Genomic DNA, 25,740 nt, shown 5'->3' with positions numbered 1-25,740 from the left:
ATTGTTTAATGTTGTAGGGAAAAAAAGCAAATAACAGGCACGACACAAAACTATACTCATTTTACATGACAGCTTTTTGGCTTTAATGGGGAACTGCGCTTTTGTGTCATTTTTCCTATCTTTCACAATCCTTATATAAGACAAGAATACAGATTTTTTTTTCTTGTTTAATGCATTCTAAGTAGAGATGTCCAATCATATCGGCCTGCCGATATTATCGGCCGATAAATGCTTTAAAATGTAATATAGGAAATGATCGGTATCATTTTTTTTAATTATCAGTATCGTTTTTTTAATTTTATTTTTTATTAAATCAACATAAAAAACACAAGATACACTTACAATTAGTGCACCAACCCAAAAAACCTCCCTCCCCCATTCACACTCATTCACACAAAAGGGTTGTTTCCTTCTGTTATTAATATTCTGGTTCCTACATTATATATAAATATAGATCAATACAGTCTGCAAGGGATACAGTTATTAATATTAACAATAAATCAATATATATCAATACAGTCTGCAAGGGATACAGTTATTAATATTAACAATAAATCAATATATATCAATACAGTCTGCAAGGGATACAGTCCGTAAGCACACATGATTGTGCGTGCTGCTGGTCCACTAATAGTACTAACCTTTAACAGTTAATTTGACTCATTTTCATTAATTACTAGTTTCTATGTAACTGTTTTTATATTGTTTTACTTTTTTTTTATTCAAGAATTTTTTTTAAATTTATTTATCTTATTTATTTTTTTTTATTTTTTTTTTAAACGGACCTTATCTTCACCAAACCTGGTTGTCCAAATTAGGCTTAATATTCCACGACTGTATATATCGGTATCGGTTGATATCGGTATCGGTTGGACAATATCGGATATCGGCAAAAAGCCATTATCGGACATCCCTAATTCTAAGTCGTAAAATACGGCAAGTACGAGGTAGCTAACAATGCAAGATAGTGGGAGTACACTATTCCGCTCATAAAGTCAACAATACTCCATTTACATCTTATGACCTGAATATTAACAAAGTATTAGCGATATTATTATAAGCGGTAACGCAGACAAACTATTTTTAACGGCGGCGTGACCACAGAGAGCTAACTATTGACATATTGAGTCATAACCTCTGATTTGGTGAAAGATCGAGATGATAAATTATGCCAATTGTTTATGAAACAAAGTATTCTGTGCCTTGATCTGAATAAATACAATTGTAAAGATGAATTCAAATAACGTCGAAATGTTAGATGTTTTTCTTTCTTAATGCATTCTAAGTCGTAAAATACGGCAAGTATGATGTAGCTAACAATGCAAGATAGTGGGATTACACTATTCCGCCCATAAAGTCAACAATACTTCATTTACATCTCATGACCTGAATATTAACAAAGTATTAGCCATATTAGATAGATAGATAGATAGATAGATAGATAGATAGATAGATAGATGGATAGATAGACAGATAGACAGATAGTACTTTATTGATTCCTTCAGGAGAGTTCCCTCAGGAAAATTAAAAATATTGTTATTATAAGCGCTAACGCAGACAAACTATTTTTAACGGCGCCGAGAGCTTTTGACATATTGAGCCAGTCATCGCCTCTGAGTTGGTGAAAGCTCTAGATGATAAATTATGCCTCTCAAGGTTGTGGACATAAACCAAAAAGGTGATCAACTTTGACATCCAACTTAGTGAGAAAGACACTTTTTTTTTTTTTAACTGCGTGAGGATGATTAATTCTTCATCTAAACGGGAATATATAAACATCCCATCAGTCGGCATCCCAGTGAGAGCACACATTGTAGAGTAAGTGGTTGTTTTATTATGTTTGTCGACTTTATTTCTTGTTTAGCACTTAGCAATACTGCTACATGATGCTTAGTGTTTCATATAAGCTGGATCTGTTTAGCACACAGCTTTTAAACCGTGTAGCTCATCCTCCTTATATTCGGGCTCAAAAATATAAGTTTCTGGCTCATCATTTGTCCCAAAGTAGTCTTTGTCGTCTCTCGTGAAGTCTGCCACGATTAGTAGGTTTGTTGTGGAAGGGAAAAGCAAACGTAATATGCCCCTGTATGCTTAAAATGAGTTTTTTTGACTGTGCCTTTTACTACATTACAAATATACTTACAGCGTGTATATAAAATGAGAGGTTTTTGGATTTTTTTTAGAGCACTTTATAGTAGGAACAGAGCGAATTCCACTGGCTGCATTGTTAGCTGACTTTTGCTAGTGTTTATTCTTGTCTTACATAAGAATTGTGAATGATTGCCAAAATTCCCCCCAAAATGTGCAGTTCCCCTTTAAGAAACACTAAAAGAGATCAAGAGAAGAAATTGTGCTAGTCAGTAACAGTTTCATTTTTAGATCAAGAAGAGTGACAAATAAAAAATTGTATCACTCAATTCTGAGGAAAAAATTATGGACTCTTCGTCAACCTTGCTCCAACTTTCCCAGATTGCTGTTATCAGATAAGCTTTGCAGGTTGGAGTCTTGCCATCCACCATGTTCTTCTATTTCCACCTCACATCTTACTGTTTGCAGGCCATGACATTGACCTTATGTTTCTCCAAGGAACGTTTTTACTTGTGGCGCTGTGGCAAAAAGCATCATCATGTTATTTCATCCTTTCTTTGGACGGAAGAGGAGACAATTTACAAAACCCAAAACCAGTGAAGTTGGCACAAATTGTTTAAGAACAACATTTCACAACGAGCTATTGCAAGGAATTTAGGGATTTCACCATCTACGGTCCGTAATATCATCAAAGGGTTCAGGGAATCTGGAGAAATCACTGCAGGTAAGCAGCAAGGCTGGAAACCAACATTGAATGCCAGTGACCTTCGATCCCTCAGGCGGTACTGCATGAAAAAGCGACATCAGTGTGTAAAGGATATCACCACATGGGCTCAGGAACACTTCAGAAAACCACTGTCAGTAACTACCGTTCATTGCTACATCTGTAAGTGTAAGTTAAAACTCTACTATGCATAACCAAAGCCATTTATCAACAACACCCAGAAACGCTGCCGGCTTCGCTGGGCCTGAACTCATCTAAGATGGACTGATGCAAAGTGGAAAAGTGTTCTGTGGTCTAAGGATTCCACATTTCAAATTGTTTTTGGAAACTGTGTACGTTGTGTCCTCCGGGACAAAGATGAAAAGAACCATCCGGGGTTTTATAGGCGCAAAGTTGAAAAGCCAGCATCTGTGATGGTATGGGGGTGTATTAGTGCACAAGACATGGGTAACTTACACATCTGTGAAGGTTATGTAACACAGTGGTAAAAATGCCCCTGTGACAATTTTTTTTGCAATGTGTTGCTGCCATTAAATTCTAAGTTAATGATTATTTGCAACAAAAAAAAAGGAAGTTTCTCAGTTCGAACATTAAATATCTTGTCTTTGCAGTTTATTCAGTTGAATATACCGTAGGTTAAAAAGGATTTGCAAATCATTGTATTCGGTTTTTATTTACAAATTACACAACGTGCCAACTTCACTGGTTTTGTGTTTTGTAAATTTGTGCATTTATTGAAGATGAATGACAGCCATCATTACCTGACAAGTAGCTCTATATCAGTGGTTCTCAAATGGGGGTACGCGTACCCCTGGGGGTACTTGAAGGTATGCCAAGGGGTACGTGAGATTTTTTTTAAATATTCTAAAAATAGCAACAATTCAAAAATCCTTTATAAATATATTTATTGAATAATACTTCAACAAAATATGAATGTAAGTTCATAAACTGAACATCAAATCAAGTAGGCTATTCCATTCATTACAATGCAACAATGCAATATTCAGTGTTGACAGCTAGATTTTTTGTGGACATGTTCCATAAATATTGATGTTAAAGATTTTTTCTTTGTGAAGAAATGTTTAGAATTAAGTTCATGAATCCAGATGGATCTCTATTACAATCCCCAAAGAGGGCACTTTAAGTTGATGATTACTTCTATGTGTAGAAATATTTATTTATAATTGAATCACTTGTTTATTTTTCAACAAGTTTTTAGTTACCGGTATATTTTTTTTCTTTATTTCCAAATAGTTCAAGAAAGACCACTACAAATGAGCAATATTTTGCACTGTTATACAATTTAATAAATTAGAAACTGATGACATAGTGCTGTATTGTACTTCTGTATCTCTTATTTTCAACCAAAAATGCTTTGCTCTGATTAGGGGGTACTTGAATTAAAAAAAAATTCACAGGGGGTACATCACTGAAAAAAGGTTGAGAACCACTGCCCTATATCATCAGTGACTGCGGAAATGTGCACGTTTCTTCAGGCAGTCGTCTTCATAAATGTCATTGGTACAAAAACCAAACCACCGTTCCAGCATCATCACCTTGCCCAATGCAGATTCAGCATTCATCACTGAATATGTCTTCACCATTGCTTTTCCTTAGCCCACTGGGACCTTGTTTTTTATGTTTAGATATTAATGACGGCTTTCGTTTAGCTTTTCATTTCCTACAGACGCTTTCTTTCAGTTCACTCACAGATGGTGACTTCAGCCCATTTGTTCTTTTGTTTTGCAGTGCATTTTCTGTTTTCAAGACCTATTGCTTTAAAGTTTTCTGATGTTTTCCAGTATATTTGCCTTTTATAACTTTTCCATTTAGTTTATACTTGGTACACATTTTACACACACTTCTTCTCTGCTTTGTTTCAACTAAAACCTGTCGTGTTGGAGCAATGATTCATGTCAATCCACCTGCTACAACAGCTCTCCTTTTCAACTGCAGACTAATGAACGCATTTAATCTGACACTGGTGTTCTCTCTAAAAATAAAACTTCTCAGGGGGATTCCATCATTTTGTCACTCTGCTTGATCCAAAATCAAAATGCTACTACCACAATTCATTTTTTGGATTTCTTTTAATGTTTCTTAAAGCCAGAACGTTATGTGCTTTTATTTTAATACAAAATGAAACAACTGAATGAATATCCTTCAAGTCTGATGCTTCCATATTTTTTGCCAGAAGATGTACTATGTAGTATGTACATATTATATACATATATTTATGAACTGTAAATATATTGTTTATGAAAGAAAGTGTTCTGTGCCTTGATCTGAATGAACACTGTTATATAATTCAGACAACATTGAAATAGGAACAAATATTTCTAAAATTAGACTTGATCATAAAAGTTTTTTTTGTGTATGTGTGTTGTTCCTTTGGCTAGCCCAACTATACTTTTCTTGAAGTTGAAAACATTTTTTTCATTCAGTCCTGTTACTATAAGACATTTTTTAAAAATTGAATATTTTACATGATCCACAGGAAGTTGCAAGTTTACACATCCTCTGCAGGTCATGACAAGAACAAAAGTTCACTAAAAAATTTTTTAATGTATCTTCCATATTTTCACTATGACTGAGGGTTCAAATCTCTACTCAGTCCTTAGACAAACTTTAATGATCCACAAGAGAAACTGTTCCACACAGTAGCTCAGTTACAAAGGATGAGAAGGATAAGGATGGAAAGGATAATTAATGCACACAAGGGCATAAAAAGAGGGTGAAAACAAAAAGGCATAAAGTACACTAAAATGTACCATAGTAGCAATATAAAATATATGTAATATTTACATATTATATATACAGTATATAATATACACTGCTATATTATATTATCTAACAAATCCCAATTACATAAGTCCTGTTACTCAATGTATTTCTTTTGAAGATTATTTTTAACAAAAATGTTTTATGATGAATCACTGTCATGTGTTTAGTATACGGTAAATGTCAAGTGGCTACCTTCATGTACACTAAAATCTCACTCCTGTGACTCAAACGAGTCAATGTGGCTCAGAAACCTTGTTTTAATAAATACACGTTTATTACACAAAACAATATAAAATATACACAATAGCTATTGGAGTAGTCCAATTGATTGATCAGATTTAGAGTTAAAAAAAGACAGAAAAGTAAGTTTATTTTGAAATAATTACAACATGCTAATGACACTGATTTGGTGGAATGGCCCACATATTATTATTATGATTATTCTTACAGCAAACTTTAAGGACTATTTAATAAAGACGGCCCACCTTTCATGCATGTATTATTCCATAATTACATAAAGTCACACTTTATCATTAAATAACTAATAAAAGCCAATTTACTATTCAGAAAAGTCATCATTTTACTAAAAAAAAAAAACCTTGATTGTGTTAACGTCACCTCACAGGATTATTCCAAAACTATCCATTTCTTTCAAGCATTACAGGTGACTGCGGGTGTCGCCCCCTCCAGGTCATCAGACACACTGCAGTCTTTAGTGATCTCAAAGAATGGTCTTCGTCTCTGGTCACTATAAGTCCAGAGTCAACACTGCGGAATGTAAGGCCTGTGCGTACTCTGTGAACACAGACATGCTTTTAGCCACGTGAGCTTTTTCAGGCAATTTAAGAGGGCAACTGAACTTTTCGGGGGAATTTTCCCTATCATTCACAATTAGTATGAGAGAGAAGAAGACGGATGTATTTTTTTAATGCATTCTATCTAATTCGTAAATAAAAGTCCTCTTACAATGGAGTCAAAGGGAGGTCCTCTATTCCGCTAATAAAGCCCTCCAAACAACCAAAAAGCGCCAACAATACTCCATGTACATTTTGGGACCTGAATATTAACCAAGTATGAGTGATATTATTATTAGCGCTAAAACACACAAACTATTTCTAGAGGGGCCTTGATCACAGAGAGGTAACTAGCTTGTGCTGCTATATTGACATCATCGGCGGGTGAGCTGCTTTCACGCCTCGGAGCTCATGAAAGTTTATTCTAGATCATTAATGCCTCTTATCTTGAAAGAAGACGGATGAGGACATAATCTGACGAGTTGGTCAACTTTGGCATCCAATTTAGACCCAGAAATGTCGAGAAAGACACGAAAAGACGCTTGGTTCCACCCCCCCTTTTTTCTTTGCGAGGAATACGAGTCATTCTTCATCTAAACAGGAATATAACATCCATCCCAGAGACAGCAGACAATGTACAGTAAGTGATGTTTTATTATGTCTGTTGGCACTCATGAAGTCTGGGGTGAGTAAAAATCAGTGAGGTTGTTGAAGAAAAAGCAAACGTTGTGATGCATGGGGGCGGCGTGGCGCAGTTGGGAGAGTGGCCGTGCCAGCAACCTGAGGGTTCCTGGTTCAATCCCCACCTTCTATCAACTTCGTCACGTCCGTTGTGTCCTTGAGCAAGACACTTCACCCTTGCTCCTGATGGGTCATGGTTAGGGCCTTGCATGGCAGCTCCCGCCATCAGTGTGTGAATGGGTGTGTGAATGGGTGAATGTGGAAATAGTGTCAAAGCGCTTTGAGTACCTTGAAGGTAGAAAAGCACTATACAAGTATTTACCGGTATCATTTACCATATGTGAAATTAATGTGCCGCACATGCTTAAAATGATCAAAATACGTAAACATTACATGTTATTATAAATGTGCCCGTTACTACATTACATATATACCGGTACTAACAGTGTGTATGTAAAACCTTGATGGAGGTTTATGGATATTTTTTAAGCGATTTATAGACTCTCATAGGCTCCATTGTAAGCATACTTGCCAACCTTGAGACCTCCGATTTCGGGGGGTGGGGGTGGGCGTGGTCGGGGTGGGACCGGGGCGTGGCTAAAAGGGGAGGAGTATATTTACAGCTAGAATAGTATTTCATAGATTATATATATATATATATATATATATATATATATATAAAATAAATACTTGAATTTCAGTGTTCATTTATTTACACATATACACACACATAACACTCATCTACTCATTGTTGAGTTAAGGATTGAATTGTCCATCCTTGTTCTATTCTCTGTCACTATTTTTCGAACCATGCTGAACAACTCTGATGATGCATTCTGTGTGGCACGCACAAAAGTGCTTTCATCAAATGCACTAGATGGCAGTATTGTCCTGTTTAAGAGTGTCACAACATTGCTGTTTACGGCAGACGAACTGCTTTACGGTATACAAAAACGTGACTGCTGTTGTGTGTTGTTGCTGCGCTGGGAGGACGTTAATGAAACTGCCTAACAATAAACCCACATAAGAAACCAAGAACTCGCCCTCCATCATTCTACAGTTATAACGTTATTGGGCAGATATGCTGTTTATGTTGTGGGTTAGCGGACTCAGGTCCTCATGGACCTGAGTCCGCCTGAATTTCGGGAGGTTTTCGGGAGAAAATTTGTCCCGGGAGGTTTTCGGGAGAGGCGCTGAATTTCGGGAGTCTCCTGGATAATCCAGGAGGGTTGGCAAGTATGATTGTAAGCGAATGTCTGATCGCATTTATTTTACGATTTAAGAATGCATACATTTTTTTTTAAATATATATGTGCTTCTCTTACTTAAAGATTGTGAATGATAGGCAAAATTCCCCAAAAAGTGCAGTTCCCCTTTAAGCGACCGTCTGTACCTTTAGGATTGTTGTGGAAGATGCAGTTGTTGGCGCAGGAGTCCGGGTGCGAGTCCCAGAAGGAGGACGCGCAGCAGCAAAGGGGAGGAAAGTCCAGCTTCTTGTTGGACATTTTCTGCTTCAATTGCGCCCTCAAGGCCTCCACATACCTGCGCACAAACAAGTGATGAAGTATCACACGTACTAAGGCAACATTCAGTGTAGCAGCGGCTTCGAATTAGGAGAAAATATAATTCAACTCTTCAGATCACCTGGTGGTTACTTTGCTCTTCTCCGGCCTTTTCCTTCTTTCCACCTCGGCGGCTCTCTCCTCCTCCTCCAGCTTGAGGCGCTCCAGAATGAGCACCTCTCTCTCCTCCAACCGCTGTCTGACCTGAGTGAGCTGCCGCGTTCGCTCCAGCCGACGCTCCTCTTCCAGGCGAGCCTTCTCCTTCCCCGCTTTCAACCTTTGAGGGGGAAAAAAAAGACGCAAACATTTGACCGGAGGCTATGCAAAATCAGCTTTCGACTGATATGGTAAATGGTAAATGGGTCGTACTCGTATAGCGCTTTTCTACCTTTTTTTTAAGGAACTCAAAGCGCTTTGACACTATTTTCCACATTCACCCATTCACACACTGATGGCGGGAGCTGGGCGCTAACCAGGCCCATCAGGAGCAAGGGTGAAGTGTCTTGCTCAAGGACACAACGGACGTGACAAGGATGGTAGAAGGTGGGGATTGAACCAGTAACCCTCAGATTGCTGGCACGGCCACTCTCCCAACTTCGCCACGCCATCCCCAATATATATATATGATAGTTAACTGTGCACACAAAAAAAAACCATATTTGAATTTGAGCAATCAAATCTTGGCATTCTCTCGATGAGCTTCAAGAGGTAGTCACCTGAAATGGTTTTCACTTCACAGGTGTTGTAGGGGCCTAAATGCTGTTTAAGTTAATTTACATTTTTATGGAAGGTGCTTTATAGAGATGCGCGGTTTGCGGGCACAACCGCGGAGTCCGCGGATTATCCGAGGATCGGGCGGATGAAATGAAAAAAAATTAGATTTTATCCGCGGGTCGGGTCGGGCGGTTGAAATAAAAAAAAAAATTAGATTTTAAATAGATTCAGGCGGGTGGCAGTTAAACCAATTCGGAAATATATATACATAGTTAAATGTTGTTACCCACATACAAAAAACGAGCAGGCACCTGCTGCATATGCCACAACAGAAGAAGAAAAAAAAAAAGATGGACACTTTTACGGAGCGGAAAAGGGACGCCTCGCCGGGGTCCGGGACCGAGGCCCGGGACCGAGGCCTCCTTCCCCCGAGAGGGCCCCACCGGGAGCCGTAGCTGAGGCGATCCGCGAGAAGGGCCCGACGCACGTCCAGGGTCACCACCCCGCCTCGTCCGCCTTCGCCGCGGCCGGCGTCACGCGCAGCAGGTAAGCAGCTTACCTGCCCGCCACCCCCGTGGCCGGGGGCTCGTAACAGGGGTCACTCCGCGCGCTCCGCCCGCGCAGCTTACCTGCCCGCCACCCCTGTTGCCGGGGGCGCGTAACAGGGGTCACTCCGCGCGCAGTGCGCTCACGAAAGGGGTGGGGCTCACCCTGGTTGATATAGACAGCAGCTAGGACGGTGGCCATGGAAGTTGGAACCCGCTAAGGAGTGTGTAACAACACACCTGCCGAATCAACTAGCCCTGAAAATGGATGGCGCTGGAGCGTCGGGCCCATATACCCGGCCGTCGCCTGCAGCGAGACGCGCTTGGAGGTGCGCTCAGCGCGGCTCCCATATGATTGCGCACTGGTGTGCGTCTGGGTCGTGACAGCGTGGCACGCGAATGTCTGTGCTGCATTGGATCAGTCTCCTTTCTTTAACAGGCAAAAGCTTTATAACCTCACTAATGCCTTGCATCGTCTATATTAGATATATAACAACGGGCGGGAGCGGGTGGGTGCGGTTCTGATCAAATGTTACATCGGGTGGATGGCGGATGGTTGACGACTTTCTGATGCGGTTGCGGATGAAATAATTGCCTATCCGCGCATCTCTAGTGCTTTATGTTTATTCAGCCAAAATGGGACTATTTACTTTATTTGCATAATACGAAAATGTATATATTTGCATGCTTAGAATAAATATAAGGTACACTTTATTTGTAATTATTACATTTGTCTAAATTTGATGACGTAACTGTTTGATTGCATATATGGCGGAAGGATCTGTGTGGTTGGTTGGTTTTTGGACTGAGTGCATTATGGGTAATGGCAGTCAGGTGTGGGGGAATTGAGCCAGTTTGTTGACCTCACTCTTACTTTTTCTTACTCTTACTTTTTCTAACTCGTTCTTGCCGTAACAAACTCGCTTTATTTTGCCATTCATTTGTTCCCACATCGTTATTGTTTTACGTTTTTGAATTAAGTAAACGATACAAAACAAAGAGGAGCGTCTGGAGTTTGTTTGTTGTTGCCGAAGCAAGCGGAGCCATGAGAAAGTAGAGGAGCATCAAGCTAAAGGCTTCATTAGGAATCTACAGGTGTGCTTGAAGCTCATCGAGAGAATGCCAAGAGTGTGCAAAGCAGTAATCAGAGCAAAGGGTGGCTATTTTGAAGAAACTAGAATATAAAACATGTTTTCAGTTATTTCACCTTTTTTTGTTAAGTACATAACTCCACATGTGTTCATTCATAGTTTTGATGCCTTCAGTGACAATCTAAATAGTCATGAAAATAAAGAAAACGCATTGAATGAGAAGGTGTGTCACACACACACACGCACACACACACTAAGGTATACCGGTATTAGTATAGTACCGCGATATTAATGTATCATTTTCGGTACTATATCGTGGTTTACGAGCAGACGAGCATGTTCGGCGGCACACAATCACGGAGTACTTACAGGCAGACAGTGTGTAGACAGAAAAGGGAGAACGGATGCATTTTGGCTTAGTTATAACCAGTATTGGGACTAACTATTACTGTAACGCCGTTATTTTCGGCGGTAACTAGTAGTCTAACGTGTTATTTTTATATTCAGTAACTCAGTTACCGTTACTACATGATGCGTTACTGCGTTATTTTTTATGTAGTATCGAGAAGATCTGAGTGTGTTTTATTGCAGCGCTGCGGTCCTTCTGTGTCACAAGGAAAAGAAGAGGCGCGCTCTGTGTGGGTGGGTGGGCGGGGGTCTGTGTTTACATCATGGCGGAGCCGGAAGTCGAGTTTCTTAACATGGAGATATTCTCACTACTTTTCTTTTGTCGAGCACAAAGAAAAGAACATTTTAGTTAAATGTAAGTTGTCTTGGATCAAAGATCCTATCTACTGCCCAAAACGGCAATTCAAATCTGCTGAAACAGCTACAAAAGCAACATGCTTCGACGAAGCTAGTAAAGAGAGACACACTTCATCTCCACCTCCAATAGCTGCTGGATTTTAACGGAGGGACTGCTAGCCAGGACAACATTGATAAGAGCCATTGCAGCGTATGTGCTAGAAGACATGCAGGCTACTTCTACAGTGGAGTCACCCGATTTCAGGCAGCTGGACACAGTGGACAGTGAGTCCATAAACATGGAAAGCGAGCTAAAGAAAACACTCCAAACTCTGCCTCTGCTCATCATTCATCACTGAAAGTACACACTCTGTCAATTCTCTTATATACTCTTTCATTCTAGACTTCTAGAGTGTTTGATTATGACATCACTCTAAATGTATAGACTATAAAGTTCACAAACATAAAGAGGGATCCTAGTGGGCCAGGCCAATCTTTCCTTATCTCTAAACTAGGGCTGCAACTAACGATTAATTTGACAATCGATTAATCTGTCTATTATTACTTCGATTAATCGATTAATAATCGGATAAAAGAGACAAACTACATTTCTATCGTTTCCAGTATTTTATTGGAAAAAAACAGCATACTGGCGCCATGTTCTTTCAACTTGCCAAATAAAACAAGGAAAATGTTACAAAAATGCACACTTTTGACACCCCTTCTATAGATAATAACAAATTAAATCGATAAATCTATCGATAAAAAGCAGAGCCTGACGACGCATGCACGTTTAACACAACTCTCTCGCTCTCTCTGTCTCTTTCCTCCCTTACGAATGCTGCTGCGCGCACAACTTGTTGTGTTTTTAACCTTCTTAACCCTGAACGTACATTGAAAATACACGCAACCATAACTCAAAATGCCGGACATTTGAGGCATTTAAGAAACACCGCCCGACAGCCCCGCAAAAGACGACATGTCCGGTGAAAAGAGGACGTATGGTCAGGACCGAGCTCGGTCGCTGCTAGCATGCTATCACCGGACATGTCCTCTTTTGCTATCATGCTAGTAGCTAACGGACTACGATAGACTGACCATACGTCCTCTTTTCACCGGACATTTCCTCTTTTGCGGAGCTGTCAGGGCAGAGTTTTTCAAATGCCTCAAATGTCCGGCATTTTGAGTATTGTTTACACAACGTGCAGTACGCTACTTAATATGTCCGTGTGGAAACTCGTTCGGCACACCTCCGCACCGAAACGAAACCCCCGTACCGAAACGGTTCGATACAAATACACGTACCGTTACACCCCTATTATTTTGATTATTGTTTCTCAGCTGTTTGTAAATGTTGCATTTATAAATAAAAAAAGTAAAAAAAAAAAAAAAAACGTAGCCTGTGCGCATGCGCATAGCATACATCCAACGAATCGATGACTAAATTAATCGGCAACTATTTTTATAATCGATTTAATCGATTAGTTGTTGCAGCCCTACTCTAAACTAAAACTGGGGAAACGCGGAGAGTGTTCTGGGCTTCAGTACAGTGTTGATCTCATGAAGACATGATTTTATTTCCGAATTCCTTGAGAGAAAAAAAATGCCTGGTTAGGCTTTGTGTATGTTATGTGTGCCTTCCTTGGGTGAAGCCAGGTTTACAGCTATATTGTTATTATGCTGTTTGTTACTTATGTATGTTATGTTGCAGCTATTTAAAATAGTTTTGTCAATTTGTTCTGGCCTGAAATAAATCGGCCCTTTGAAACATATCTTTGTGTGTTGTAGGTAGACCACATTGCTACGCAGAGTTCAGTGATGCAAATGCATGTCAAGTTGATCAACAGATTGTATTATTCTCCAGTGCAATAACAGTACTGAAATGATGACTAAAAGGGCATTCATGGGGCCTTAAAAAAAAAAAAAAGGAACTAGTTACTTTTCACAGTAACGCATGACTTTTTGGTGTAAGTAACTGAGTTACTTTTGAAATAAAGTAACTAGGAACTAACTAGTTACTGGTTTTCAGTAACTAACCCAACACTGGTTATAACCAAGCAGAGTAGTGGTCTCTTTACTGACACTTCCTGTCTCTGCTGTCCTTGCAACGCTTCTTCCAATGTGCAAGGCAAGCACAGCAATAAAAAGCGATTATTGTGTTATTTTACTGCTATTGTCGATCACGGCTGATTATCTTGTAGTGGCGCGGACTGGGTGTGCCTAATGTTTTGTCTGGGTCACCTGTCAGTCTTCTTCAGGTGTTTCCTGTGCTGCTTGCTCTGTTTCACTCGCTCCCTGTCGGCACTCATGAAGCGGCGGCGCTGCGTCAGGAAGTGAGACTGCTGCTGTGAGAGGAGACGTACGCTTACATGAGAGACATGGCCCTTTGAGCGAGGTTATCAATACCTGTCTCCTCAATGTCTCCTGGTCCTGCAGAGGCCACACGACCTTCGGGACTCTGGCGCTGGACTTGAGATCTGGCTCAGACTGGTCCTGCAACAACCCAACACATGAGATTTTAACGCTTTGAAAGATGTGGGGCCATTTTGATATGTTCATATATATGCAAAAATTAAAAAACAAAAATCTTCCTGAAAGACAGCGTCCTCTGTAGTGGACATATATATCTTGTTTTCTTACTTACGAGTCTCCTTTGCAATGCAGTTGCGCTTCCAAGACATTAGATGGCAGTACAGCATAGGCCAGCTATGGTATGTTGTCTAACTAGGAAGTACATTTTCCAGGAAATCCAATGTGTTAGGTTGCGCCCTACAAAGTTTTTACACTGTACGAATCGTGCTTATTACGCACAAGCTGTTTGATTGGAACATTCATCTTAGTTGTAGTTTTCATTACCTAATTTGGAGGCTAAATAGGAAGGAGCTTTTCCAGGAAGTCAAATGTGTTGTGCCCTACAAAGCGTTTCTACATTAAGTACTGTATTGTGCTAATTACACACTAGCTGTTTTATTGAAACATTAATCTTAGTTTAGTCTTCATTACCAAATTTAGAGGCTAACTATGAAGTTGCTTATTCCAGGAAGCTGAATGTGTTATGTTGCGCCCCACAAAATGTTCATACTGTTAATATTGTGCTTATTACAAACCGACTGCTTGATTGCAACATTCATCTTAGTTTAGTTCATTACCAAATTTGGAGGAGAACTATGAAGTAGCTTTTTCCAGGAAGCTGAATGTGTTATGTTGCGCCCTACAAAATGTTCATACTGTTAATATTGTGCTTATTACAAACCGACTGCTTGATTGCAACATTCATCTTAGTTTAGTTCATTACCAAATTTGGAGGTGAACTATGAAGTTGCTTTTTCCAGGAAGCTGAATGTGTTATGTTGCGCTCTACAAGGTTTCATACTGTAAATATTATGCTTATTACACACCAGCTGTTTGATTGTTATATTCATGTTCGTTTAGTTTTCATTACCAAATTTGGAGGTTAACAAGGAAGTATCTTTGTCCAGAAAACTGAATGTGTTATGTTGCGCCCTACAAAGTGTTTATACTGTAAATATTACTCTTATTACACACCAAATGTTTGATTGTAATATTCATCTTAGGTTAGTTTTCATTACCAAATTTAGAGGCTAACTATGAAGTTGCTTATTCCAGGAAGCTTAATGTGTTCTGTTGCGCCCTACAAAGTGTTTATACTCTAAATACTACGCTTATTACATACACACTAGCTGTTTGATTGTAATATTAATCTTTGTTTAGTTTTCATTACCAAATTTGGAAGTTAAAAAGGAAGTATCATTTTCCAGGAAACTGAATGTGTTATGTTGCGCCCTACAAAGTGTTTATCCTGAAAATATTACGCTTATTACACACCAGCTATTTGATTGTAATATTCATCTTAGTTTAGTTTTCATTACCAAATTTGGAGGTTGACAAGGAAGTATATTTTTTCAGGAAGCTGAATGTGTTATGTTGTGCCCTACAAAGTTGTTATACTGTAAGTATTGTGCTTATTGCACACCAGTTGTTTAATTGTAACATTCATCTTAGTTGTAGTTTTCATTACCAAATTTAGAGGTAAACTAGGAAGTGGCTTTTCTAGGAAGTTGAATGTGCTATGTTGCGCCCTACAAAGTGTTTATACTGTAAGTGTTGCGCTTATTGCACACCAGCTGTTTGTTTGTAACATTCACCTTAGTTGTAGTTTTCAATACCAAATCTGGAGGTGTTGAAATCGCCGTGTAAAATCGCTAATGCTAATAGTAGCCTGTCTATGGCAAATCCCATATAAATTAGCATAAGGCTAGTGCATTTTGGAGGAGTGAAGCCTTACTTTACATTCGAACGTTTTCTACCAAGCACACTTGCTTAGTAGTTGCTGTTGAAAATTGCAACATTACTTAGAGGGAGTTTGGCTGAGTCTGCCCTGAGCGCCGCTTGAGTGAATGTTTAAGTGAGCCGGTGTTTAGTCCGCAACCAGACGTGCAACAAAAGGTATCGAAATATGGCACCGTTTGATTTAACATGAATTGAAACCTTATAGTACCAACGGAATCTGGTCCGTGCCTATAAAAAGAACATATTCAGTACCCATCCCTAGTTGTGATCATTTACATCACTTGTTTTCTGATTGTGTAGTAAACACCGGAAGAAGATTAGCGGCCATAAAACACCAGAGGAGAACTTCCTTCAGAAGTAGAAGTCTTCTATAAGTCACGTGACAAAGCAGAAGATGAATGAAGAAATGGGAATGTAGTCTTGTCGATTGGTTGTTAGTGCGCAAACACACCACAACACGTCGACTTCTGCTCGCCGGCTGCCGAACGAGAGGACATTTGTGTTCTTCTCTGACGACCGGCAAATGATCTCTGCCGCCTTCCTCTTCCTCCTGAATGTGGTCATCCTCCTGCAGCACGTCAGATTTAGCCAAGTCACAACGTTGTCTTAATGGGAAGTGTTTTTTTAATTTTTTTTTAGACTCACATGTCTGCTTAGCGAGATGTTCCAGCTGTCTGCTGGCAGCTGTGACGTCCCCTCGTCACACAGGCTGGTCCCGCGGGCCGCCAGTCTGAGTCGGATCTGCCTCGCTCCGTCACGCAGCTGCAAACATGGCAGACATGCGTTCGTCACTGTGGCATTGGTCCCAAAAAAGCCGCCAAGAAAGCGCGATGCAACAACGCTCGCAGGCTGGGAGACGCTGATAAGGACCCTCTCGTCTGACAGAGGACAGCAACAATAAAGGTCAAACATGTCCTAAAAACAACTGCAAATGTTCCAGCTTCCAAGGAGCTTAGTTAAAAACCATCTGGATGCTTAATGTAGCTCAACATTTAGATTTTAGAATGATATTACCGTCTGGAGTTTTACCACAACTATCATTATTACCTTTATTGCTACATCTCTAATGGTCATTATTTGGGTACAGTTACATACAGTACATAATCCTTGCTCCTTTTTGCACAGTCTGCTGTTTATTGAATTAATCTGGGTCTACTGGTCCACTTAACTGCTGTGAAACTTGAATTTCCCCAGTGGACAACTAAGAAAAGGCTTATTCTGTTCTATATGTTTTAAATATCACATACCGTATTTTCTGGACCAAAATTATAAGGCGCACTGCCGATGAGTGGGTAATTTCGGGTCTATTTTCATACAAAAGGCGCATTAAAGGGGTCATATTGTCATGTCTGTGTAATCATGTTTTGTTTTAGTCATGTTTTGTTTTGTTTAGTTATTGGACTCTTTAGTTTCTGGCTTTTCAATCCCTTGTCTTGTTTCCATGATTACCCATTAGTTTCACCTGTTCCACGTTTGGACTCATTGTGCACTCTTGTTTGTCACCATAGCAACCCATTAGTTTTCACCTGTCACGTCACGCACCTGTTTCACGTTTTGAGTCACGCACCTGTTTTTGTTAATCATGTCTATAGTATTTAAGTTCATTGTTTTCAGTTTGTCGTTCTGGTGACATCCCGCATTCATACCCCTGTCACACTCTGTCTACCTCTGCGCACTTCATGCCATGTCCAAGTAAGTTTTTTCTATTAATGCCACAGTTAGTGTTTTTGTTTAATTGTTCACAGTTTTTTGCCCACGTGCAAGTCTTTTTGTTTCGTTAGTCAAGTTTGTACTTCCGCCTTGAGCGCGCTTTTTGTTCCTTTGAGTGTTATAAATAAATATGTATTTACCTTCACGCCATGACCAGTCCAGCTTTACTTGCATCTCGGGAAAACAAACACACCATAGTCCACGTCTTGACAGAGTTCTGTGTTTATAGTCTAGTTTTGTACCTCCGCCCCTGTGCGCGCCTTTTGTTTGATCCTTTTTTTTGTAGTTATAGTGTTTAAATAAATCATGTATTTACCTTCACGCCACATCTGGTCCAATTCACTTGCACCTCGGGAGAACAAACCAAGCCATAGTCCAAGTCTTGACACATATTATGATTTTTTTCTAAATTTAAAACCATTCCTTGTGGTCTACATAACATGTAATGGTGGTTCTTTGTTTGAATTGTTTCATAGATGATGTTTTACAGACCATCTTCAAGTCGCTTTCGCTTCAGGATGCGCCGTTTTGCGGGCGGTCTAAATGGCTCACCTTCGGCAGCGTCTTCTCCCCGTCATCTTTGGTGTAGCGTGCAAGGACGGGGGTGGAAGAAGTGTCAAAAGATGGAGCTAACTGTTTTAGTGACATTCATGCTTTACTTAAATCAATAACGGAGTAGCAGCTCTTCATCCGGAAACAACAACACCTGAAATGTGTCCCGTGAAAAACCCTCCGACCGGAACTCTCTAATAACTAAAGTTCCGTGGGTGAATAATGTAAACTCACTACACGGGTAGTTTTTAGCGCTTCCATAGAGAGTATATAAGATACTTTAAATTACAAATGAAACAGTGGAGGATGAATGCCCCATAACAAGAGGATAGAGAAAAAGAAGAAGCTTCTCTACTCACCTGCTCAGTGGCCTAGTGGTTGGAGTGTCTGCCCTGAGATCGGTAGGTTGTGAGTTAAAACCCCGGCCGAGTCATTCCAAAGACTATAAAAATGGGACCCATTACCTCCCTGCTTGGCACTCGGCATCAAGGGTTGGAATTGGGGGTTAAATCACCAAAAATGATTCCCGGGCGCGGCACCGCTGCTGCCCACTGCTCCCCTCACCTCCCAGGGGGTAAACAAGGGGATGGGTCAAATGCAGAAGACACATTTCACCACACCTAGTGTGCATGTGTGACTATCATTGGTACTTTGCTTTAATTAATTATCGACTACGGTGTCGGCACAGACTACAAAGGCAGACGGGAGCACATTGTCAGGACTTATGCAGATCCCAAATACAGATCAGCAGGTGCCAGAAGGTAAGAAAAGTTGGTTTTGCTTAATATTGCGAAACAAAACGCCCAATAAAATGTCTGCCAATGGGTGCCATTTTGTGGTCCGCATACACACACCATACTAATACTCGTATGTTGAAGAGTACGTCTGACTACTGTAGCCGTAACGCACCAACAATCCATCAAGCGGTGCGTGCCGTGTATAATGTTCTATATTCTCAATGGAACATATAAAGTTTTGGTGTTGCTTGCTGGCATCTGATTGCAGTCTACATGTATTTCTTATCATTACACCATGTACCAAATAAAATAGCTTTAAGGTTGGTTAGCACACCAAAATTATTCCGTACATTAGGCGCACCGGGCTATAAGGCGCAGTGTCGATATTTGAGAAAAACGGAAGGATTTTAAGTGCGCCTTATAGTCCGAAATATACGGTATTGTCCGTTTTTTTCTTCTCATCTACCTCTTTTTAAAAACACAGTTCCCCTGGCGGGGTGAGGTGACTTCAGTACTAACTTCTTTATTCATGCTAGAACAATACACAAGCCTCCAGCTAGGTGGCAGCAGAGTTGGACTTCATCAACAGGCTGAGCAGGGACTACACAAAGCCACAAATACAGTAAAGTACGGTATATATATCTACTGAAGATATATGATATCCTATTGTGACCACATGTAAGGATAATAGATAAATCAGTAAATCAATAGAGAATGTCATTTGAGATCCATGTACCTCACTCATGTCCGTCTCCCTTTGAGTCCACTGGAGGTGGTGATGTTGTTTCGGGATTCTCTTGTCAACCTGTAGTTATAAAAGCTGCTGTTATTGTTTTTCAAAAGCACATAGACACTTTATTGACATCTAAGAGTGCCGTCACCCTTGTTGTACGGTAGGTACACTGGTGCAGACAAAACATGTACGGTAACATGCGCCGCAGCAAAGCCCATCAAAAGATGGCGGTATTGTCTCAAATATATACCACTTATTAAAATATACCGCTATTAACTGTAATACCGGTATACCGCCATTAACTGTAATACCGGTATACCGCCCACTTCACACAGGTACTGTCCTCTTGTTTGGTGCTAGACTGTGATCAATTTCCTTTATTTAACCAGGTAAAGACTCATTGAGGTTAAAATCTATTTTTCAAGAGCGACCTGACAAAGAGGGTGGCACAAACAAAGTTATAATTAGAGATGTCCGATAATGGCTTTTTTGCCAATATCCGATATTCCGATATTGTCCAACTTTTAATTACCGATTCCGATATCAACCGATACTATACATACAGTTGTGGAATTAACACATTATTATGCCTAATTTTGTTGTGATACCCCGCTGGATGCATTAAACAATGTAACAAGGTTTTCCAAAATAAATCAACTCAAGTTATGGAAAAAAATGCCAACATGGCACTGCCATATTTATTATTGAAGTCACAAAGTGCATTATTTTTTTTAACATGCCTCAAAACAGCAGCTTGGAATTTGGGACATGCTCTCCCTGAGAAAGCATGAGGAGGTCGAGGTGGGCAGGGGACAGAGGGGGGTGTATATTGTAGCGTCCCGGAAGAGTTAGTGCTACAAGGGGTTCTGGGTATTTGTTCTGTTGTGTTTATGTTGTGTTATAATAATAATTCTGAATGCAGTGAAATAGATTGGTGGTTTTAGCTGATATAAAGACTTTCAGGTGTTTATATATGTTTATGCTTAAGTATTTGGCAGACACTTTTATCCAAAGCGACATGCATAAAAAATACATATAAAACAATCACTGTAAACATTATCATTTAAGGGAAGAATGTAATACAAAATATCAAAACAAAGTGTCAAGACAGAATAAACTCTCTGCTGCTGCAGCAACAGAGTCTATAGGTCTATAGTCTATATATAGTCTAATGGTCCCTAAGATATATAGATATCTAATGTATTCATACATTGTTTATGTAGGATATACGCATGTATATATAACCTAATCATATTGTTTCTTCAACTTAAAAATAGATGACCGTTTTTTCCCCCCTTCTCTGGGATTATATTCCCAGTTTTGATCTCGGATGTCTGGTCATTTAGACTTAGACTTCCTTTTTATTGTCATTCAAATTTGAACTTTACAGTACAGATAAGAACAAAATTTCATTTCATTAGCTCATGGTAATGCAGGATAAAAAAGCAATAAGGTGCATATATAAATAGGTTACTGTACAGATAAATATATTGCACTTTTTCCACATGCGTCCACGTTTATGGATGTATGTTATATTGTCTTTTTTATTCCAGCTAGTTAATCCATTTTGGGGGGAGTTGCGGGGATTTTTATGATGCGTTCAAGAGTCTTACAGCCTCAAGGAAGAAGCTGTTACAGAACCTGGAGGTTCTGCTTCGTAGGCTGCGGAACCTCTTTCTAGAGTCCAGCACTGAAAACAGTCCTTGGTGGGGGTGGGGGGAGTCTTTGCAGATTTTCATATAAGAATATTCTATTACTGTTAAGCAAACTATGAATAATAAAACACGCCAAAACATGTGTCCTTTATCATAGCTACACGTAAAAAACGCGTGAAAATCAGTGGTATTCAGTGAGGTAAGATGAATTAAATGCGCTGACAGTTCATTGCTGCTGCCAAATGAATTGCACTGAGTGGAGCGGATCACCACTCCAAGATGGCGGCCCCGCGTCTCGTCAGCACCAGTAGGCAGTAGTGGTCGATGCTGCGTCTACTTATAAGATGTCTATGCTTGCCATAGTGATGTACCATGAATTGATTTATGTGAAAAACCAGAGGTGGGTAGAGTAGCCAGAAATTGTACTCAAGTAAGAGTACTGTTACTTTAGAGATTTATTACTCAAGTAAAAGTAAGGAGTAGTCACCCAAATATTTACTTGAGTAAAAGTAAAAAGTATGTTGTGAAAAAACTACTCAAGTACTGAGTAACTGATGAGTAACATACACACTCATATCATATATATATATATATATATATATATATATATATATATATATACATACATACATATACATTGATATATACAGTATATAATTTATATGTATTTATTTTGCTGTTTTTGTTTACATGTTAAAGGTGTTTTAATGAATATACATGCATGTTTAACATATAGATTCCTTTCTTTCATGAAGACAAGAATATAAGTTGGTGTATTACCTGATTCTGATGACTTGCGTTGATTGTAATCAGACAGTAGTGATGATAACGTCCACGTTTTCAAATGGAGGAGAAGAAAAGTTCCTCCTTTCTGTCTAATACCACATGAAAGTGGTGGGTTTTTGGCATCTTATTTGTCCAGCTTCCATATTCGTTTTTATACATTTTACAAGAAATATATTGGTGTCAAACTCCGTAGCTTGCTAGCTTGTTTGCGCTGGCTTTCGGAGACTCTTGTTTTGAAAGCGCAGGCACGATGGAGCGGCACTTTTATTGTGAAGACAGGAACGTCCTTGTGCGGTTGAAATAAAAAAGTATCTTTTTTCCTTCACACTTTTGATTGATTGATTGGAACTTGTATTAGTAGTTTGCACAGTACAGTACACATTCCTTACAATTGACCACTAAATGGTAACACCCGAATAAGTTTTTCAACTTGTTTAAGTCAGGTCATGTGACCACCTGGCTCTGTTTGATTGGTCCAACGTCACCAGTGACTGCATCTGATTGGTGGAACGAAGTGAAACGTCACCAGTAAGGCAGGCACTTTGACGGTCTGTCTGACAGACCAAAACAAACAAAGCGTGCATTAACAGATCGATACAAATTAGTAGCGAGTAGCGAGCTGAATGTAGATAAAAGTAGCGGAGTAAAAGTAGCGTTCCTTCTCTATAAATATACTTAAGTAAAAGTAAAAGTATGTTGCATTAAAACTACTCTTAGAAGTACAATTTATCCCAATAGTTACTCAAGTAGATGTAATGGAGTAAATGTAGCGCGTTACTACCCACCTCTGCTTATAAGATGTCTATGCTTGCCATAGTGATGTACCATGAATTGATTTACGTGAAAAACTTATTCGGGTGTTACCATTTAGTGGTCAATTGTACAGAATATGTAATGTACTGTGCAATCTACTAATAAAAGTTTCAATCAATCAATCAATCTAACCAAATCTTTTACATACCCCGGGTTGTGTTTCCTGACACTTGCGGATGACCGCCACACGATGGCGCACATCCTCTTGAAACCTACGAAGCCTGACTTCGCGTTCCCTCATTCTGTCTGCTTGGAGCTCGTCGGTATAAGAGGCCAAGTCCTGAGAAACAATAACAGTGAGGTTATGGAAGCACGCCAACTCAACAGCAGTATTTTTAAGCAGTTGCGAAGCACGAAAGTGTGCTATGAATAAAAGAAAGGCGCTCTTTTGAACTACTAACGAGCCTTACGACAAGCTAGCTAGCTTTAAGATCCAACAGTCACTCACACACGGATTCTCCTCGAAGTCCTGGCCGTCCTCCACCCAGGCTCCCACCGCCACCACAGTCTGGTTCCTCTCGGCCATCACCTTGTTGGTTCCATGCACTTTTCTCCGCCGGCTCGGAGATTTGTCCCCAACCGTTTTCGCTCGGCGAGCAAACATGTCCGCTAACTGACAACACTTTCTCGGGATTTGTCGTTGTAGTTGTCTTTAAAACCTCAATTTTGTTAGCTTTAAGAAAAATGAACGTTGACTTGTTATCGGACTAAAAATAAAGAACAATGACTTCCGTCAAAGACGTTAAACACAGATTTGAGTTTCGCTCACTTGTCTTGTACTTGACTATCAGGCAGCTCTATAGTACAATACCGCCCCCTCTGGTACGGAGGAGGAATGCAGCGCACCCTTTTGACTACGTTCACGCTGCAGGCCAAAGTGATCAAAATTAGATTTTTTTTCGCAAACTGTTTTTTTTTACCAGCTGACTGTTTACACTGCAAGTAAAATGTGATCTTTATCAGACTCCGGTCTAAACGTGCACAGGCTCTAAGTCTAACGTGGCCTCAACGTCCCTTGCATGCGCAGTTCGATACATGTTTTACTTTTATTAATTTAAAAAACATTTTTTTATTGAACAACAAAAATACATTTATAATTTACTCAACCTGACTTGTTATCGCACTAAAAGTAAGGAACAATTATTTCCGTCAAAGACGTTAAAAACCGATTTGAGTTTCCCTCACTTGTCTTGTACTTGACTATCAGGCAGCTCAATAGTACAATACCGCCCCCTCTGGTACGGAGGGGGAATGCAGCGCACCCGTTTGACTCCGTTTACGCTGCAGGCCAAAGTGATCTAAATTTGATTTTTTTCGCAATCTGATTTTTTTTACCAGCTGACTGTTTACACTGCAAGTAAAATGTGATCTTTATCAGACTCCGGTCTAAACGTGCACAGTCTCTAAGTCTAACGTGGCCTCAACGTCAATTGCATGCGCAGTTCGATACATTTTTTTTTCTTTTTTTTTTAATTGAACAACAAACATTCATTTATAATTCACTCAACCTGACTAAAAGTAAGGAACAATTATTTCCGTGAAAGACGTTAAAACAGATGCATACTTGCCAACCCTCCCGAATTTTCCGGGAGACTCCCGAAATTCAGCGCCTTTCCCGAAAACCTCCCGGGACAAATATTCTCCCAAATATTCTCCCGAAAATCTCCCGATATTCACGCCCCCTCCAGCTCCATGCAGACCTGAGTGAGGACTGTCTTTTTTCACGACGGGAGGACAGCAGGGTGACAATAAATAAATCATCCAGCCTAGAGATAAATTGTATTATTGTGTTTATCTTACCTAAAAATAAATATATTTATTAATTAAAAAAAAAAAAAAACTAAATAAAATTTTATTATATTTTGCTAAAAACATCAACATTTATTGTATTTTTATTTGTATTTTTTCTGACTCCTTATTACATCCAGCCATAGAATTATACATTAAAATAAACATATTTGAAATAATCAATTTTAAATGATCATACTAGTTCATTTAAAATGACCATATTTAATTATTAAAATAATTGCTTGTTTATCAACAACTTTAGCATTTTATTCATTATATTTTGAAGCTCTCAGAAACCAAGTTATGTTATATTCCTTAATATTTATTTATGCAAGTTTGAAGTATCAATTATCCAAACACAGTTTTGTTTGCATATTTTCAGGATATATATATATATATATATATATATATATATATGAAATTCTTGACTTGGTGAATTCTAGTTGTCAATATACTCCTCCCCTCTTAACCACGCCGCCAACCACACCCTGCTGCACCCCCGAACACGCCCCCACCCCCCACCTCCCGAAATCGGAGGTCTCAAGGTTGGCAAGTATGGATTTGAGTTTCGCTCACTTGTCTTGTACTTAACTATCAGGCAGCTCTATAGTACAATACTGCCCCCTCTGGTACGGAAAGGGAATGCAGCGCACCCCTTTGACTCCGTTCACGCTGCAGGCCAAAGTGATCTAAATTGGAATTTTTTCGCAATCTGATTTTTTTACCAGCTGACTGTTTACACTGCAAGTAAAATGAACAGGAAAGTCGCTAAAAATACAAAATAAAATAAAAGTCGCCACCATAGATATGGTCGCCACACCTTAAACATTTGTTCTTACGTGAAAATAAATGAAAGTGATACAATGTATGAATGGATGTATAAAGCGTAATATATTTGGGAGGGTTTTAATCTTGTGATGGCTGTTAG

General features: G+C 39.4%; 1 protein-coding gene across 2 annotated transcripts; it reads right to left on the bottom strand.

Moving 5' to 3' along the window:
- Positions 1 to 5,945: 5,945 nt before the first annotated feature.
- Positions 5,946 to 24,012, bottom strand: ccdc15 (coiled-coil domain containing 15). 2 transcript variants are annotated; one of them, XM_061961688.2, is made up of 10 exons: positions 23,473 to 24,012; positions 23,173 to 23,304; positions 19,774 to 19,842; positions 16,684 to 16,800; positions 16,490 to 16,606; positions 14,134 to 14,220; positions 13,969 to 14,069; positions 8,716 to 8,910; positions 8,465 to 8,613; positions 5,946 to 6,391 (listed from the first exon to the last, which is right to left on the bottom strand). In XM_061961688.2, exons 1-10 carry the CDS (start codon positions 23,626 to 23,628, stop codon positions 6,345 to 6,347), a joined length of 1,170 nt encoding a protein of 389 aa, XP_061817672.1. In that variant the 5' UTR covers positions 23,629 to 24,012; the 3' UTR covers positions 5,946 to 6,344. The 2 variants fall into 2 exon arrangements, with proteins under 2 accessions (XP_061817672.1, XP_061817671.1); XM_061961687.1 differs by having other exon boundaries at positions 13,969 to 14,072; positions 23,473 to 24,009.
- Positions 24,013 to 25,740: the final 1,728 nt, after the last annotated feature.

The sequence above is a fragment of the Nerophis lumbriciformis genome, linkage group LG09, assembly GCF_033978685.3.
Source record: "Nerophis lumbriciformis linkage group LG09, RoL_Nlum_v2.1, whole genome shotgun sequence".
Lineage (NCBI taxonomy): Eukaryota > Metazoa > Chordata > Actinopteri > Syngnathiformes > Syngnathidae > Nerophis > Nerophis lumbriciformis.
This window is presented reverse-complemented; position numbering and strand designations above follow the sequence as displayed.

Excerpts from the sequence above, each read along its gene's own strand:
- ccdc15 (XM_061961687.1), bottom strand. The coding sequence starts at position 23,628 with ATGTTTGCTCGCCGAGCGAAAACGGTTGGGGACAAATCTCCGAGCCGG. Across the intron at positions 23,305-23,472 it reads ACTTCGAGGAGAATCCGTGT|GACTTGGCCTCTTATACCGA; the intron begins GTGAGTGACTGT and ends ATTGTTTCTCAG. Across the intron at positions 19,843-23,172 it reads GTCAGGAAACACAACCCGGG|GTTGACAAGAGAATCCCGAA; the intron begins GTATGTAAAAGA and ends TTATAACTACAG.